The sequence below is a fragment of the Diadema antillarum genome, unplaced genomic scaffold (genome assembly GCF_040938485.1).
Source record: "Diadema antillarum isolate AM-2024a unplaced genomic scaffold, OU_Dant_1.0 seq00000136_RagTag, whole genome shotgun sequence".
Taxonomy (NCBI): Eukaryota; Metazoa; Echinodermata; class Echinoidea; order Diadematoida; family Diadematidae; genus Diadema; species Diadema antillarum.
In genome coordinates this window covers 2,607,830-2,622,980 of record NW_027271213.1, presented here as the reverse complement: position 1 = coordinate 2,622,980, position 15,151 = coordinate 2,607,830, and the positions used below count along the sequence as shown (strand labels likewise).

Sequence of the window (15,151 nt, the reverse complement as noted above, 5' to 3'; positions counted from 1 at the left end):
TATACCCACGGATATCATGTGAACTTCTGTGTAGCTGTGTAAAATAAGATACGAAAGTCGTGGAATAACAGAATTCGCATTCATTTATAGCGCGGACCTTATTTCAAAAATGCAGTGCGTGCTGCTGTAACATATATGGTGCATTGAATGACTTTCGCACGATGATAAAGCAAGAAGGTGTTTTTCTCCGTACATTTAGGGATCTCACCTGAGTTTACTGAGAATGGTTCCGAATAAAAGCACATTGAGTACATGCAATATCCAGTAAATTTTCCTCCGGTCTGTTAATTTGGACAATATGTAGAAACGTACGTCGATGACAAAGACAGCTCCGAGGACAGTCTGAGTTTCGATGGTTCTTGAATGTTTGCACTGAGATAAAACAATTGGGATCAGCTGGTGATCTTTTGTTTGGAGAGGGTCATCAAAGCGACTTTGACCCCCTGAGACAGATAACAACGTGATGTTTTGCACAGTGATTTTTGTATAACATCAAGAGACATGACCCTATCAACTGGAATTTTCTTAACCCAATCTCTGCAAGATTCTATAATTGCCAAAACTCAATGACCTCTACCACGCAGGTTCCTGTATATCTATTTCTGCAACTGGTTATGATATTTTGATTCTTTGGATCTCTAACAGAATGATTTGATTGTATCATTTTTATAGGGTCGTCTTGATGAGATCTGACTGTGTTTACTTCAGTTTTTTATTGTATATCGAAATTTCCCGCAATATACAATTTATATTATTTACCGCACTCTTTTTTCTTTTTTTCTTTCCATCTATTCCGTCAAGTCGTGTCATGTTGTTGTTTTGTGTTTCTCCTGTTTTGTTCCGTCTCGTCTTAAATCATATTTGTTGTAAGTATTTGTAAATAAGTATTTTTTCTTTGAGTGGTTCGTAATATACAAGGTTGTTTTAGTGGACCTCTCATTTTTTTTTCTCAACTAAAGCATAACGTTGTATTTTTGCTTGTATGCTATCTTTATCTGTATCATTTATCCTTTGCAAAAATCGAATGTATGTGTTTATGACATAAACCCTGATTCATTCTGTGTTATGTTTTGTTGGAAAAAAGAAGAATTGAAATAATTGACTTGAATTGAATTAAATTGAATTGAATTGAATATTTTCGCTAAATAAAGCACAAATAGTGCAAACGAGTGTGTCAAATGGACATTATTATTAACAATAATATGTTTATCTCATATAATTGTTTTATTAAAGGATTTCAAATGATAATTTAGTGACGATGAGTTCGGCCATGCTTGTCTTCGTTATCGTAGTTGCTGTATGCTATAGGCTTAAAATTCTTTCGGTTTTACCAACACAGCCTAAAAGAATTTTGCATGTTTTCGGATCTTTGCTTGTCTTTCCGCTCGTCTTCTTTCTCTGAAAAAGTCTGATTTGTTCTTCCAAAGCTTCACTTTTTTTTCAAAATTTCATGTTTGTTTGTTGTTGTCTTTTTCCGCTGGTGTCACTGTCAAAAACAAGGTACGGTTGTGGAGTCACTTTACTGAAAGCCTGGGCTGCATGTAAAATGCTTTTAATAATTGTAGTGATAACTAATGTGCGAAAGTGATTTTAAAACGTTTAGAATCAAAATAAGATGAATAGATAGATAGATAGATACTTCTCTGATAGATAGATAGATAGATTGATGGATGGATAGATAAATGAATGAATAAAAAATAAATACAGATCTATAGATAAACAGATAGATCTAGAGAGACAGACAGACAGATAGATAGATAGATAGACAGACAGACAGACAGATAGATAAATAGATAGATAGATAGATAGATAGATAGATAGATAGATAGATAGATAGATAGATAGATAGATAGATAGATAGAAGTGTAGATAGATATGGTAAAACATGTACAGCTAATGTCACCGTTGTGTATCTCTTACTCCGCCTCTAACTGGCATACGATACTGGAACAGCTGGTCTACGTAAGATCAGCTCCTTGGTAAGATACACGAAGAGCGCGCGATCTAACCTAATTCAGTCAGCCGACCGATCGAACCCGTACCCATCAGCATCCTTGCCCTTGTTGTTTGAGCTGAGTAGCCTGGGTCCTACTGCTGAAGAAATCTATACCGCTTTTCTATTCGTTACGGGGCAATCATGGCCGGAAACTTCTGGCAAAGTTCCCATTGGTACGTATACCTTCAGCATTATTGTGATGCATGTGTATTTCTCGAAAATGTCTCTACGTTTACCAACATTTTCATCGAGTTCAGAAGTGATCAATGGTGCAGGCTGTATCGTAGTCCCACTCCTATATATCTGTGATGTAATTTCCCTCTGTACTGTAAATCTGTAACACAACAGGCATAACACATCTTTTTTCAATCAATTTGGTTTTATTGCAAATCAAAAGAAGCATAACAGTAAGTCCGCAGACTAATAGGGCCATGCGTACAGAATAGAAGTGCATACATGATTATATTTATAGAACATTCACAGTTAAAGAAAAAATCAAAATGTTAAAAAACCTATTCCACTAGCCTAGCCCTGAATTAGTTTGTCATACCCAGGGCTGCCAACATTGGAAACTAGTGGAGAGTGAGACTCCCATAGGCCAATGCTATAATTTAGGAGTCAAAATGAGTGAGATCAATGGAAATGCATGCAAATGAAATAAAGTTTTAGAGTGAGAAAGGACCAAAATGAGTGAGTCTCACTCTCAGTGAGTGAGAGTTGGCAGCCCTGCATACCAATATCATATTCCTTATAACAGTTAGTCCTTTAAGCATCAATTCAATTTTTCAATTCAATTCAATTCTGCACTACAAACTTTAGCTTAAACTTACAGAGGGCAGGGAGGGTAGATTAGGAAATAAACCTAAGGACTAAGGTCATGGTTACACAATATGTGGTAAATTAGTAATATCTTCTTCACGATCAACTTTGTCATACCAAAGATAGAAACATCAATCGGAGAGAGTGTAGGGCCTACTACAGACCTAAGTTTGATGCATGTGCACATAGATAGCTAAAGATAACATGATGCCTTTTTGCACTAATGATTGTGCTGTGGATTTCACAGTATTTGTACAGGGATTAGCCCAATGCATCACAGTGGATGGACAACTCAATTCGTTCTGTTATTTGTTACACACTGATTCTTTATGTTCATGGTCATACTCGTCTGATATATATCCAGTGGATATATCAGATGAGTAAATTGGTCTATTGAAAGCATTATGGGGTGAGTTGTGGACTTTGCCTGTCAACATGTAGGTCAAATGCTCAACCCTCAACATAATTACATGTATTATGAAGTGGTAACATATTCACATTAGGCATGTAGTTGTAGTCTTGGGCATACTACTGTTAGGCTTTGTTTTGTGCTTGTAGGTTTTATATTTTATTTATTTGCTTTTCCTTTGACTAATCTATGATTTTCACAGAGTTTCATGATCAGTGGTAACTTGAGAGCAAAGCATGCATTCTTTTCTGATTCCAACAGCCAACAGTGGATCCTGGATAAGCAAGTCTTGATGAAGGATCGACAAAAAGATCTCCAGGTGCTCTCAGAGGAAGAATACCAGAAGGTCATGATCTTCTATGCTGGAAGTAAGACTTCACAGACATGAATTCACTAATAAGCTCATAATGCCAAGTGTTTGTCTCATCATAGTTAAAGTCAGAATTTACCATTTGCAGATGAAACAAAAACATTATTGCTTTAAAATAGTTCTAAAATGTGAGTTGAGGATAGAAACAACCACCGTAAATATTTGAATTGGTAAAATCAATATTCAGTGTTGTTAAGTATGCAAAATGTGAACAATAGTTATAATAAAAATGTTTCCAGACTAAACTGTCTACAGTTACTGTTTACTGAGAAAAATGCCGATATTTCCAAATATTCAAGGCTTTATCACAAATTTTATGTGATAGGATGTTTTGTGGTACAACAGACCTACACATATATATCAATGCATTAAATGCGATGTCTTCAAAATTTCTTAAATCACTGCTCCCAAAGGTAAACAGGACCTTTAATAGTCAACTGATTGTGGATAGCAATTTAGATTATTACTGTGCCCATTTATCTGTGTTTACCAGTATATAGTATATAATGTAAAAATGTCAACTTTTACATTCTAAATATCATTGATAAGAAAGCACATCCTTGTCATAAGTTGATAGATTTTTTTTTTTCAGAGCAAAACCCATCAGATCAACTTCAATGTGAAAATGCATCACAGTTATTGAAAGCTGTTTCTCATTGCAATGTACAGCCACTGAAGTTAAAAGTATTTTTCATGGCAGCACCAACATGATCTTGGGAATTTTACCAAAAATATGAGAGTGATGCTATTCCAATATTTTCCAGTCATACTTCAGATTTGACACTTTGCCTTGATAATTTCATAATAGCTGAACTGTGTTATGTTCTGATCTCTTGGGCTCACCGTTAATGATGAGTTCTGCTCTATTTTACAGGAGGTAAGTGATTTATACACAAAGTATCCTGGCTACAATGATTGATTTTGTTTTCAGCCATTGATTCAACTTGGAACCATATTTCATTATCACCTCCACCCCCCCCCCCTTATGCAAATTTTACATTGAAGCCAGCATTGAAAAGGAATTTGTATATATGTAAATGTGTGTTTGTCTCTTCTTGTAGTCATCCAGGCGATTGGAGAACAAATGAAAGTCAGACAACAAGTCATCAGTACAGCAACCATCTACTTCAAGAGGTTCTATGCAAAGTAAGACATTTGAAGACATTATAGAATGTGTTATTTGCTGAGTGTATTTGTTTAGGATAGGGGTAGCCATATCATGATTAAAACATGCAGGGTACTGTATGTAGCAAGCAGCTCCTGATTTTGTGTTTGATACTTATCTACTTTAATCAGTGGGTACATGAAATATGAATTATGCATTTTATGTTTGAATTATAAAGATGTTTGAATTTGACTTCTTACTTTGTCAGGTTTGTTGATTGGAATTGGGATCATGCGATGTGAAGTTTCATACCTGGTTATGGGAACAGTGTACATTGTGATAGATCCCATTAAAGTTCCAGTAGTCTGTTCTTGGAGCAAGGAATGGTTCGCCAGTGGGATGTAAAATTTGGAATACAGTCAAACCTGTCTATAGTGGCCACCCAAGGGAGAGTGGTCATTGCAGACAGGTGGCCACTATAGAGAGGTTTTCTAACATACATGCACATTTTTAATGCATTGAATAATGCTGTTATTGATCGCATTTTTGCATCCTTGTGTGAGTACAGCGAGTGAGTTTTTTCAAGAGTGCGTACTATGCCTGAATGATCATTGAACTGTTCACCATGCATGACCTTTACAGCTACAAAGCAATACACCATGCTGAAATATCAACTTGGCTGTGGCTCCGTGTGGGTCTGTGGCAACTGTACTCGGGATAAAATTTACCACAGAATACTAAATCGCTGGCCGCATTAAACGGGTGGCCGCTATACACAGGGTCCTAAACATGGCTTTTCTCTCGGGGGGATTTTTCATTGGCCGCTGTACACAGGTGGTCGCTATACACAGGGTCCTAAACATGGCTTTCCGCTCGGGGGAGATTTTTCATTGGCCACATACAGCAGGTGGCTGCTGTAGACAGGTGGCAGCTATGGCAGGTTTGACTGTATTTTTTTCTCAACCTTACATTTTCAGGAACACACTGAAGAGCATTGACCCTCTACTGATGGCTCCAACCTGTCTCTTCCTAGCTTCCAAAGTGGAGGTGTGTGGTAACAGTTTTATCTCTCTTATATCTCTTATTCTTCACACTTCCCTCGCCCTATGTTCTAATCAGGAAATCTGTGAATTCTTTGTTTTTCTTATTAGTCCATCTTCTCGAAGTTTCTTTCTGTTCACAAAAACTTCTGTCTGTTCTACAGTGCACTCCTGGTATAACGAACACGGTAATAACGAAATTCCGGTTACAAGAAAGTAAAAATTCAGGCTGCAACATTATCTGCTCTATGTATTGTTATTGTTTATTTGTTCGGTTACAAAATTTCTATATAATGAAAGGAAACTGCCAGTCCTGAGGACTTCGTTATAACAGGAGTCCACTGTATTTTTCTATCACCTCTGTATGACTTGTATGAAATATAACGCTGTGTGTTTAGATTTCACATGTATGTAAGTATATTTCCTTGAAGAAGTGTCACAAGTGCTTGTGTTTATCTACTCAAAATCCTGTGTACCTTTTCCTTTTGACAGGAGTTTGGCGTACTCATGAACAGCAGGCTACTAAGTGGTTGTCAAGCAGTCGGTAAGACATAGTTTATTTGGTAACAAGTGGGCCATGTACTGCCAAAAGCTGGCAGGATTCTCCCTGCAAATATGCTACCATTGAAAACTATTTCATTGCGGTGGACAATGTTGCAGACTCAAATACACAGAGTTAGAACGTGCACAAACATATTTCCATGTCATGTGCATACGTTGATTCATTTACTTCACATTGAAACAGTCTGTCTACTCCAGAAACACATTGGACACATTAAATCAATTGTTGCAGGGAATAATTTTCCAACTCAAATTTGATTAGCAATTTCAGCTGATGAACAATATTTCACATGGTATCCTGTACAATTCTATGGAAGAAAACTGCTACACAAAAGATAGTTTGTGTAGCAGTGGTGTAAAAGTGCATAGCAAATTGCGCTGCGATACCAGGAAAATTATTCCCTGTGTTGTTGTTGTTTTTCTTTTGCAAAGTAGAGTTGTATAGTTTAGGCAGCATCTAGAAGGGAGAAAAAAAGTAATGAATAATCTATGCATAATTTAGTTATGAATTGAGGAAGAGTTGAAACACCTTTGCTGTGACGTAAAGAGGACTTTGGTCAAGCAATTCTGACCTAGTTGGCCGAAGTGATCCAGATAGTGCCCAAGGAAGAATAAGGTACGCAACTTTGGGCAGCTTTGACATAAAAAGACAGTGGCATGTTTATAGAGGATAAAATGTTTTGAGAAAGTACAGTCACATTCTGTTAACACACCTATGTTGTGAGCTTTATAAAATCTGCTAATGATTGTTGGCATACAATTTCCATGGCTTTTTCAGTAGTTTTCTGAGAAGGTTTAATAGTATTTGAGCTTCAATAATGAATGTAGTCAGACAAATATCTTATTTCATATTGCATCCTAGGGTCAACATAAATAATTGTTAGATTCTTGTCTTGTCTATCATTATAGGCGAGTTTGCTCATGTTAAAATCATCCCGTACTGTTGCTTTTTGCTTCAATGCTGGAATGCAGTAATTGTAAGATTATAATTGTTCTTGTTCTTAACATCTGCAGTGAAAAAGTTTGCTTATGCCTTTGGCAGTGGAAGTCAAGAATTTCCGTACAAGATGCCTCATGTGAGTATGAACAGTCATCTCCCTTTTGTAAAAATGATTATTTTCTCATCATTGATATGTCAAAAGAATGAGATGTTATTATCAATCTTTTATAATGATAATGATAGTACTGTTCTGTTTGTGATGAACAATTTTCCCTCTCTGCGTATGAAGTGAATGCTTTGTTGTTGTCTTAAATTTAAGGTTATTAGAATGCATTTGGCAGAGTTTGCAGGTAATGATTGAAGCTTTTGTTAGCTCTGTGAAACATTTTGTATAAAGCACTTCATAAATAATGATTGATGATCGCAATGATGAGAAAGGTGACAATGTTGATTGTTATTGTCATTATTTTCATTATTACTGTTGTAATTTGATTTTTTTTTCATATCATGGCTTTTCTTTTATACAGTGTATAGAAGAATAAACTGAGACAGAAATACACATTTGTATCCTTACCTTTGAAAGTGAGGGTGGCAAAAAGAAGAACTTGTGCATATCGCCATAACAGGCTGTAGCATTTCTTTATCAACCTTGAGCATTCGTACACTTCAGCATACTTTTTCCAACAAGTAATGCTTTGGTTTGTATGGGGTGGGTTTTTTTTCTCCTTTTTGTGACTACTTTGTTTTACCCCTGCCATTTCTTTCTTCTTGGTATATTTTTCCTCTCTCCAGATTCTAGAATGTGAATTTTATCTTCTAGAAATCATGGTAAGATTATCGCATATTTTCCTTGAAGCAATATTTACAAAATATGAATAAAAGCTGCACGATTGTGTATGTCTAATTTCATTTAAGTGAATACAGTAACAGCATAAGACACCTCAGTAGAAAGAGAATACTACGATACAAGCAAAGTTGTACTGAAAGTCGCTATTCGTCTGAAAAGGCTTTGGCAGTTTGGTGTCATGGGTGCAGCAAATTCACATGAAAACTTCAAAATCAAGGAACTGTGTGCAAAGTGCCACCTTCTGCTATCTCATTGACACTGCAAGATCTTTAAATGGGATACTGTAAAACCAGAAATTTTCATGTGCATGAAACATTTGCAAATTTCATTAGGAGACAAGATTCGCGAATTTTAAATGCACGCAAAAGTTCTTGTGTACACAATGCATTGAATGCCAGTGGCAATTCTTGAAAAAGTTTTATGCCACGAAAAAGGCCGTCAGCTCCAAGTCGCAAAACTTTCATGCTGTAAATGTTTCACGTTTTACAGAAGTACTATAGCTGTTTCATTATGATTCGTTTGTTTTTAGCTTGCAGTTGTTGTTGTTGTTTGTTTGTTTGCTTGTTTGTTTTGTTTTGTGTGTGTGTGCATGGCTTTAATTGGAAATCATCACTTAAGCCAGACATTGAAACAAAGGCAAAACACGACAATAAGTAGTAGATTTGGATCTGACAGTAGTGCAGTGGAAGGCACATGTGCATGTTATTTTGTTGTTTATGGAGATATTCATGCAGAATCCATATCGAATTGTTCCCCGATCTTTCAGGATTGTTGTTTGATAGTGTTCCACCCATACCGACCCTTGACCCAATACGCAGCGGACCTCGGCCAAGAAGATCAACTGCTACCTCTAGCCTGGTAAGTTAGCCATACTTTTCAACTGGTTCTGACAGAAATTGGCTTTTAACATAATTCTTTTGTAATACACGTAGATTTTTTTCTAAACTGGTTATACATTTGTCAGTGACTTGTCACTGTAGTCTAAAAATTTGCACCTTTGTTTGGAGTGTTCTATGTCATTGGGTTTTTCTAGTGTGGTTTAAGCACATTTCATTGAAAGTACAGTCTATTGGTTTCATGCAGTGTACATAAACACAGCATGCTATACATTCTGCTTTACATTGTGCTTTACAATCCACAGAGCTCTCAATTACTTGTAAGTACAAGTACATGTACTTCTTTAGTACAAGAATAACCAAGAAAAAAATGTACACAATCCACAGAGCTCTCAATTACTTGTAAGTACAAGTACATGTACTTCTTTAGTGCAAGAATAACCAAGAAAAAAAAATGTACACTGTGGTGGTCTTCACTAATACTTTGGAGCATATATCCAATGTTGTGCTCTGATAGGACTCTGCTCTGCTTTTTAGAATGTGTTAATGACAGTTTGAAAGAAACTTTAAACAAAATATTATTGAGTTCCTTGTTATGTATCAGTTCGAACAATTTGTCACTGAATTCATCATACAAGTGTTTGTGAAATTTAGGTTCACCTGAATTACCAGCAAATATCTTTTTGGTTACACACATACGTGTATACAGGGGAATCTCATTAAAATGAGGACCTAAAAACCATGACAATTACCTTGTTATAAGAGGGTTTTGTTATATCCAATGTCCTTATAACAAGGTTCAGCTGTGAATATGTGTCTTTTTGTACCCTTTGATTAGGCATATAATCAACGACAGCCTAAGAACCGACATCTGTTTACTCTATCCACCTTACCTCATTGCCCTAGGTAAGTCAAGAGCATTGGACTCTAAACAGTGCCCACTTGCACATAGTATATACAGTAGAAGCATTATATGTGTTTGTTTGCATGCGTGTATTCGTATGCAGGGCTTGACAGTAGCAGAGGGCCCAGGGCCACCAAAAACTGATGCCGTGTCACCAAATTTTTAAAAAGACTGTGTTGTTGTGGCCCAATCTGTTTGGTGGCACAATTGGTCATCTTAAATTCCAAAAGAGTTTTTATAATACGTATATCCTTTTATTTTTGGCCACTACATTTCTTTTTCAGCCATTAGATTTCAAATCAAGAGATTTTAGTGGCCTGAACAGGCCATCAGAAAAAAATGAGTTAGTGTTGAGTCCTGGTGTATGTGTGTGTCACTGCATTCACACTAGTTCCGGCATCCCCTAATACCGTAATGTGGATGCCACCTGGGACTTGTTCCCCCAATCCCATGAAGCAAATCGGGTCCTGGGACAAAATTTGGAGGGGAGAGTGACCTTTGCGCGCAATTGATAGCACCCAGCTGTGTTCATAAAGTGTGCGGATGCGCAAAAGTCTTGTGTTAAGTGGCAAGGCTTGCCCCAAACCCCGATTGCCCATGCAGCTCAGGGACAGTCGAGATAGTCAATTTATTTTTTTTTTTTGTGTGTGTGGGTACAAGACCATGATAGATTGAGGAATATGGGGGATGACATGAAATCCCGCTTGACCTCAAAGATTGTCAGTTTTGTCCATCTTCTTTGTGTGGCACTGTTTTTAGGAATTATATCACGTGGAATAAGTTCACATCACAACGTGATGTCCAGGTTGTATAGCAGCCACAAGTCATAATCAGTTTTGAATAGAAATTTTCCCCAACCAGCTTTATACAGCCCATGCATTTCAAGATTGGTTGGATTGATGAATTGTGGCCAAACATATTTTGGATGGGTTAGAGTTTAATGTGTGGTGCATCATAGTAGTGGACTCTTTCCATGAACAAAAGTTTCCTTTTTTATAAGTAACACATTTAATCAAAAATACATTGAAGTTCACTTACTTTTCAAGATGAAATATAAAGATAGTGATGTAATGAATGTGTATGATGATTGATAAAGAATGAGCCTGATGTTCTCAGTATCATCTTCATTTCAGCCTCCCTTCACATGGCTTGCGTCATCTCACAAAACGACCACACAAAGCAGTGGTTTGCCCAGCTGAATGTTGACTTAGACAAGGTAAGATTGGAATTTTGCTGATCTCCTTAGCTTCCTAATCACCTCGAGAAAAGACTGTCAAATATGTTGATAAATGGCTATTTTCAATAATAATGATAATAATGATAATACATTCTACTTATTTAGCACATGTCACAATTAAGTTTCTATGCACTTTACAATTATTTTAATATCAACAGTAATAGCCAAATAGTTACAGAATACTATAAATTCTATAAAAAAACAACAACACTTAAATTAACTGCAAAAGTATTGTTGAAATAGATGAGTTTTGAATCTTGTCTTGAAAGTCTACTGAAAAGCTATTATGGCTAAAAAAAATAATGAGTTTTGTTAGCTTTAGGTAGTTTCATCTCCTTCGCACAAAATGGCATTCGGTTGTCACCACATTGCTTCTGATCCCTCTCCCCGATTCTGCCGTCAGATTCTGGAGATCACTCAACACATCCTGAAGCTGTACGAACTCTGGGAGAACTATGACGAACGCAAGGAGATCGCCACCATCCTCGCTAAGGTTCCCAAGGCGCAGCCCAACCCCCCTCCACCGGTGACCACACCCACCCAAGAGGGAATGGCCCCAGGGAATTGACCTCTGAAGTTTTGTGCCGAAGAAACCTTTAACTATTATGCCGCTGAACCACGGTAGACATTGCATAGAGTGAATCTGTGAAGCCCAAGCTAGACTTTACTGCAGTGAAGTGTGGACAGTAACCTGACCACACACAGGTCCGAGGTAAGGCTTGGGTTGGACCACAGGCAGTGAATGGGTTTGACCTATAATGTTTGAATGTTCACAATAAACAACACTGATCACACATCAGCTGAATTTGTGGTTCACGTTTACTGTGACTGACCAAACACGGTCTCCATGTTGTTAGCTTCTACTGAACATAGCGATACATTACAGAGTCGTGTGCATACATGACTGGGTTGTGTGCATACATGGTATGGTATCGTTAAAAACAACAAAACAAATTAAACAAATAACACTTGCGATACTACATTCCTCCTCACCTTGGATAGAATGTTAAACCTTATTATAAAAAGGAATTTAGCTAAGGAGCAACTGACTATTATTTGTGACTCCTTAATTGCCAGAGTGTACTCAACAGATTTAGTTACCAAAACCCAAATAATTTTTTCTTTGTAATTAAAGGCAAAACACTTTCAAAAATAAACCAAAACTGCTGATCAAAACATCCAACCTGTCATTATTTTTCTTTTTATATGTGTTCATTACCAAATATGTATTTTGAATACACATACACCATAAATAATTTTTTTTTTAACTTCTTGAGTCTCACTGAACTGTGTTTTCTTCCTTTAAATCTTAGTAACAATGCACAATACAAAAGTCAACCTCATGCAAACTCAAGGCTGCATAAACAGGTTTCTTTCAAAACTCCAAATAAAACATATCACCAGCTAACTTTCGCTTATGTTTTCTAATAAAACATATCACCAGCTAATTTTACAGTGGGACTTTTATCCTTTCACTCATAGTATAGTTCTCTGCTACTTCTCCTTCCTTTTTTTTTTTTTTTTTTTTTTTTTAATCATACAAAACAGGTATTTGTCATCTAATCTACTGACCTTACAAAACACAGATGAAATTTCTTTGTCAAGTTGACAAATGTAACGTAAGAACCATGAACACTGGAAAACTATTTAAAACCGTTTGGCACATAACAATCCATATATCATTCACTAGTATAATGATGGAAACCCACAAGATATGAAAATCCATGCATGTACAATACATCTGGTCTCTGATATGAGTGACTGACAGAAATAATATATGGCTGTACTGCCAATAAACTTTTCATCTACATGTATAACAGTATGCAAAAAAAAAAAATCACAGTATGGGTACACCTTCTGAAAAAATAACAAAACGCAATGTGAAAGGTGGTTAGGTTATTATCATCACCATGAGTGGACTAACACCGAGTTGCTTTATAACTGTGTGAAAAAAAATAAACTTGCATAGTTGCTTTATGCACATCTTAATATCCATTCAGTGAAACACATTACTCTTTTTCAATATTATACTGTCAATGATAACTTTTGCAATAATGTGGTCTGTCAATAAAAAAATGTGACTATATGTTCTGGTAAATATACTTCAAAAAAATAAAAATGGTTGGTCACACAATGTCATCCGAATTGTGATTTTCGTGACATATACACAATTTATACAAAATATGATTGTGGAGTAACATAAAAATCAAACAAAGTTAAAAATCATCTCGTTATGTGTCTGCCACTCTTAGACACTTTCAAAATCATCGAAAAAAAAAACAATTTGAATAAGCAGTAGAATACACTTTTGTCTTCTTAGTGTCAATTTTGTATCATCAGGTAAGCGTTATTTCACTTTTTGACAAAAAGTCAATACACAAAATCACGAAAGCGTAATGGAGGACGGCGCTCGCGACGTGGATTGCGCCGTGGTACAGCAGGTGGTGAATGACCTGCTGGCAATGGAACATCACGTGCGTTTGGAGCAATATCAGTTTCGATGTCATCATCATCATCATCATGACGATTGGAAGGGACTGAACCGCTATACAGCTTGAAACGCGAACAGTTGCGTGTGATGTAATGATTGGCACAACGAACTGTAATGCGAGATCCACGCTTTCTCACAACTTTGTATGGCTGCGGAAGATATGGCGACTGGTGCTTTGGAACTATTCCATCTCTACGAACAAGCACCGTATCGCCAACAGCGATTTGAGATGTTTGAGTCTTGCCGCGGCTGTCTGCATAGTTCTTCATGCGTTGTTTCTTGTCTCCATCGCGATCGCGAACAGAAGCATCGAGGTCAGTGCGATGCTGTTTGGATGGTGCTTCTGGAAGACGCGTGCGTAGCGGTCGTCCGAAGAGAAGGGTCGCTGGGGGGACCCCTGTAGTAGAGTGTGGTGTTGCACGATAGTTACGCAAGAACTTGTATATTTCTTGCTTCCAACATTTGCGTTCCGCGATAGCACATCGATAGACTTTCTTGAGTGTCTTCATGAATCGTTCGACCTCACCATTTGCTTGAGGCCAACGCGGTGTAACTTTCCTGTGTCTGAACCCCAAATAGTGGGCAAACTGGCTGAATTCCGCTCCGTTGAACGGTGGGCCGTTATCAGTACGGACCACAGTGGGAACTCCAAAGCTTGAGAAGATCCGGTCAAGTTTCGGAATGACCAGACTTGCTGCAGTAGAGGAGACAATCTCTACCTCAACGAAACGCGAGTAATCATCAATGACGACTAACATGTGGTCACCGCTAGGAAGGTCGGCGAAGTCTACGCTGACTTCTGTCCAAGGTTGTTGCGGAAGCTCAGTCATTCTAAGGGGTTCCTTGGCATGCTCAACTGTATTCATCTGACAAGACAAACAATCGCGAACTGTGTGTTCAGTCATACGATCTATGGAAGGGAACCACACCTTCTCACGCAACAGAGCCTTTGTCTTGGTTATGCCTTGATGGCCCTCGTGTGCTATGTCAATGATACGCTGTCGAAGAGAGCGTGGGATGACGATACGATGATCACGAAGAAGCATGCTACCGCCATCCGATACTGTGAGTTGATCTCGTACTTCATGCAGGCTTCTATATTCAGACTGTAATGACGCATCTGCAGACGCTAGGTCACTCCAGCTGTCCTTCTGGATGGCACGAATACAGTTTTGAAGGACATCATCTGTGCTTGTTGCAGATACTAAGTCCTCATACGTGACCGTCTTGGGAATCGCGTGTGCTGCAATGAACGAGACTTGTTGTTCAGCGATTTCTTCTTCTGCTGATGATCCTGTGCTCTGGGCGATACGTGGGTGACGCGACATATAGTCAGCTGGGTTCAGTTTTCCAGGATGGTATTGGACCTGGAAGTTGTACGCTTGGAGCCGCAATAACCAGCGTTCTATGCGTATGGGTGGCTTTGAATTGGCGTTGTTGAACATTGCCAACAGTGGCTTGTGATCTGTGGTAACAACAAATGATCCACCGTACAGATAAATGTGGAAGTGTCTGACAGCCCATGTTATGGCAAGTGCCTCCCTTTCTGTTTGCGAATAGCGTTGCTCTGTTGGCGTCAATGACCGACTAGCCAGT

General features: G+C 37.8%; 1 protein-coding gene across 1 annotated transcript; it reads left to right on the top strand.

Annotated features, from left to right (window-relative positions):
• Positions 1-2,071: 2,071 nt before the first annotated feature.
• On the top strand, positions 2,072-11,632 carry LOC139727600 (cyclin-C-like). The gene is made up of 11 exons (XM_071638582.1): positions 2,072-2,169; positions 3,486-3,592; positions 4,656-4,740; positions 5,677-5,746; positions 6,232-6,283; positions 7,315-7,376; positions 8,033-8,068; positions 8,854-8,945; positions 9,762-9,829; positions 10,961-11,043; positions 11,468-11,632. The coding sequence occupies exons 1-11, from the start codon at positions 2,138-2,140 to the stop codon at positions 11,630-11,632; spliced, it is 852 nt and encodes a 283-aa protein (XP_071494683.1). The 5' UTR covers positions 2,072-2,137.
• The last annotated feature ends 3,519 nt before the right edge of the window (positions 11,633-15,151 follow it).

Excerpts from the sequence above, each read along its gene's own strand:
- LOC139727600 (XM_071638582.1), top strand. The coding sequence starts at position 2,138 with ATGGCCGGAAACTTCTGGCAAAGTTCCCATTG. Across the intron at positions 2,170-3,485 it reads TTCTGGCAAAGTTCCCATTG|CCAACAGTGGATCCTGGATA; the intron begins GTACGTATACCT and ends TGATTCCAACAG. Across the intron at positions 6,284-7,314 it reads AAGTGGTTGTCAAGCAGTCG|TGAAAAAGTTTGCTTATGCC; the intron begins GTAAGACATAGT and ends TAACATCTGCAG.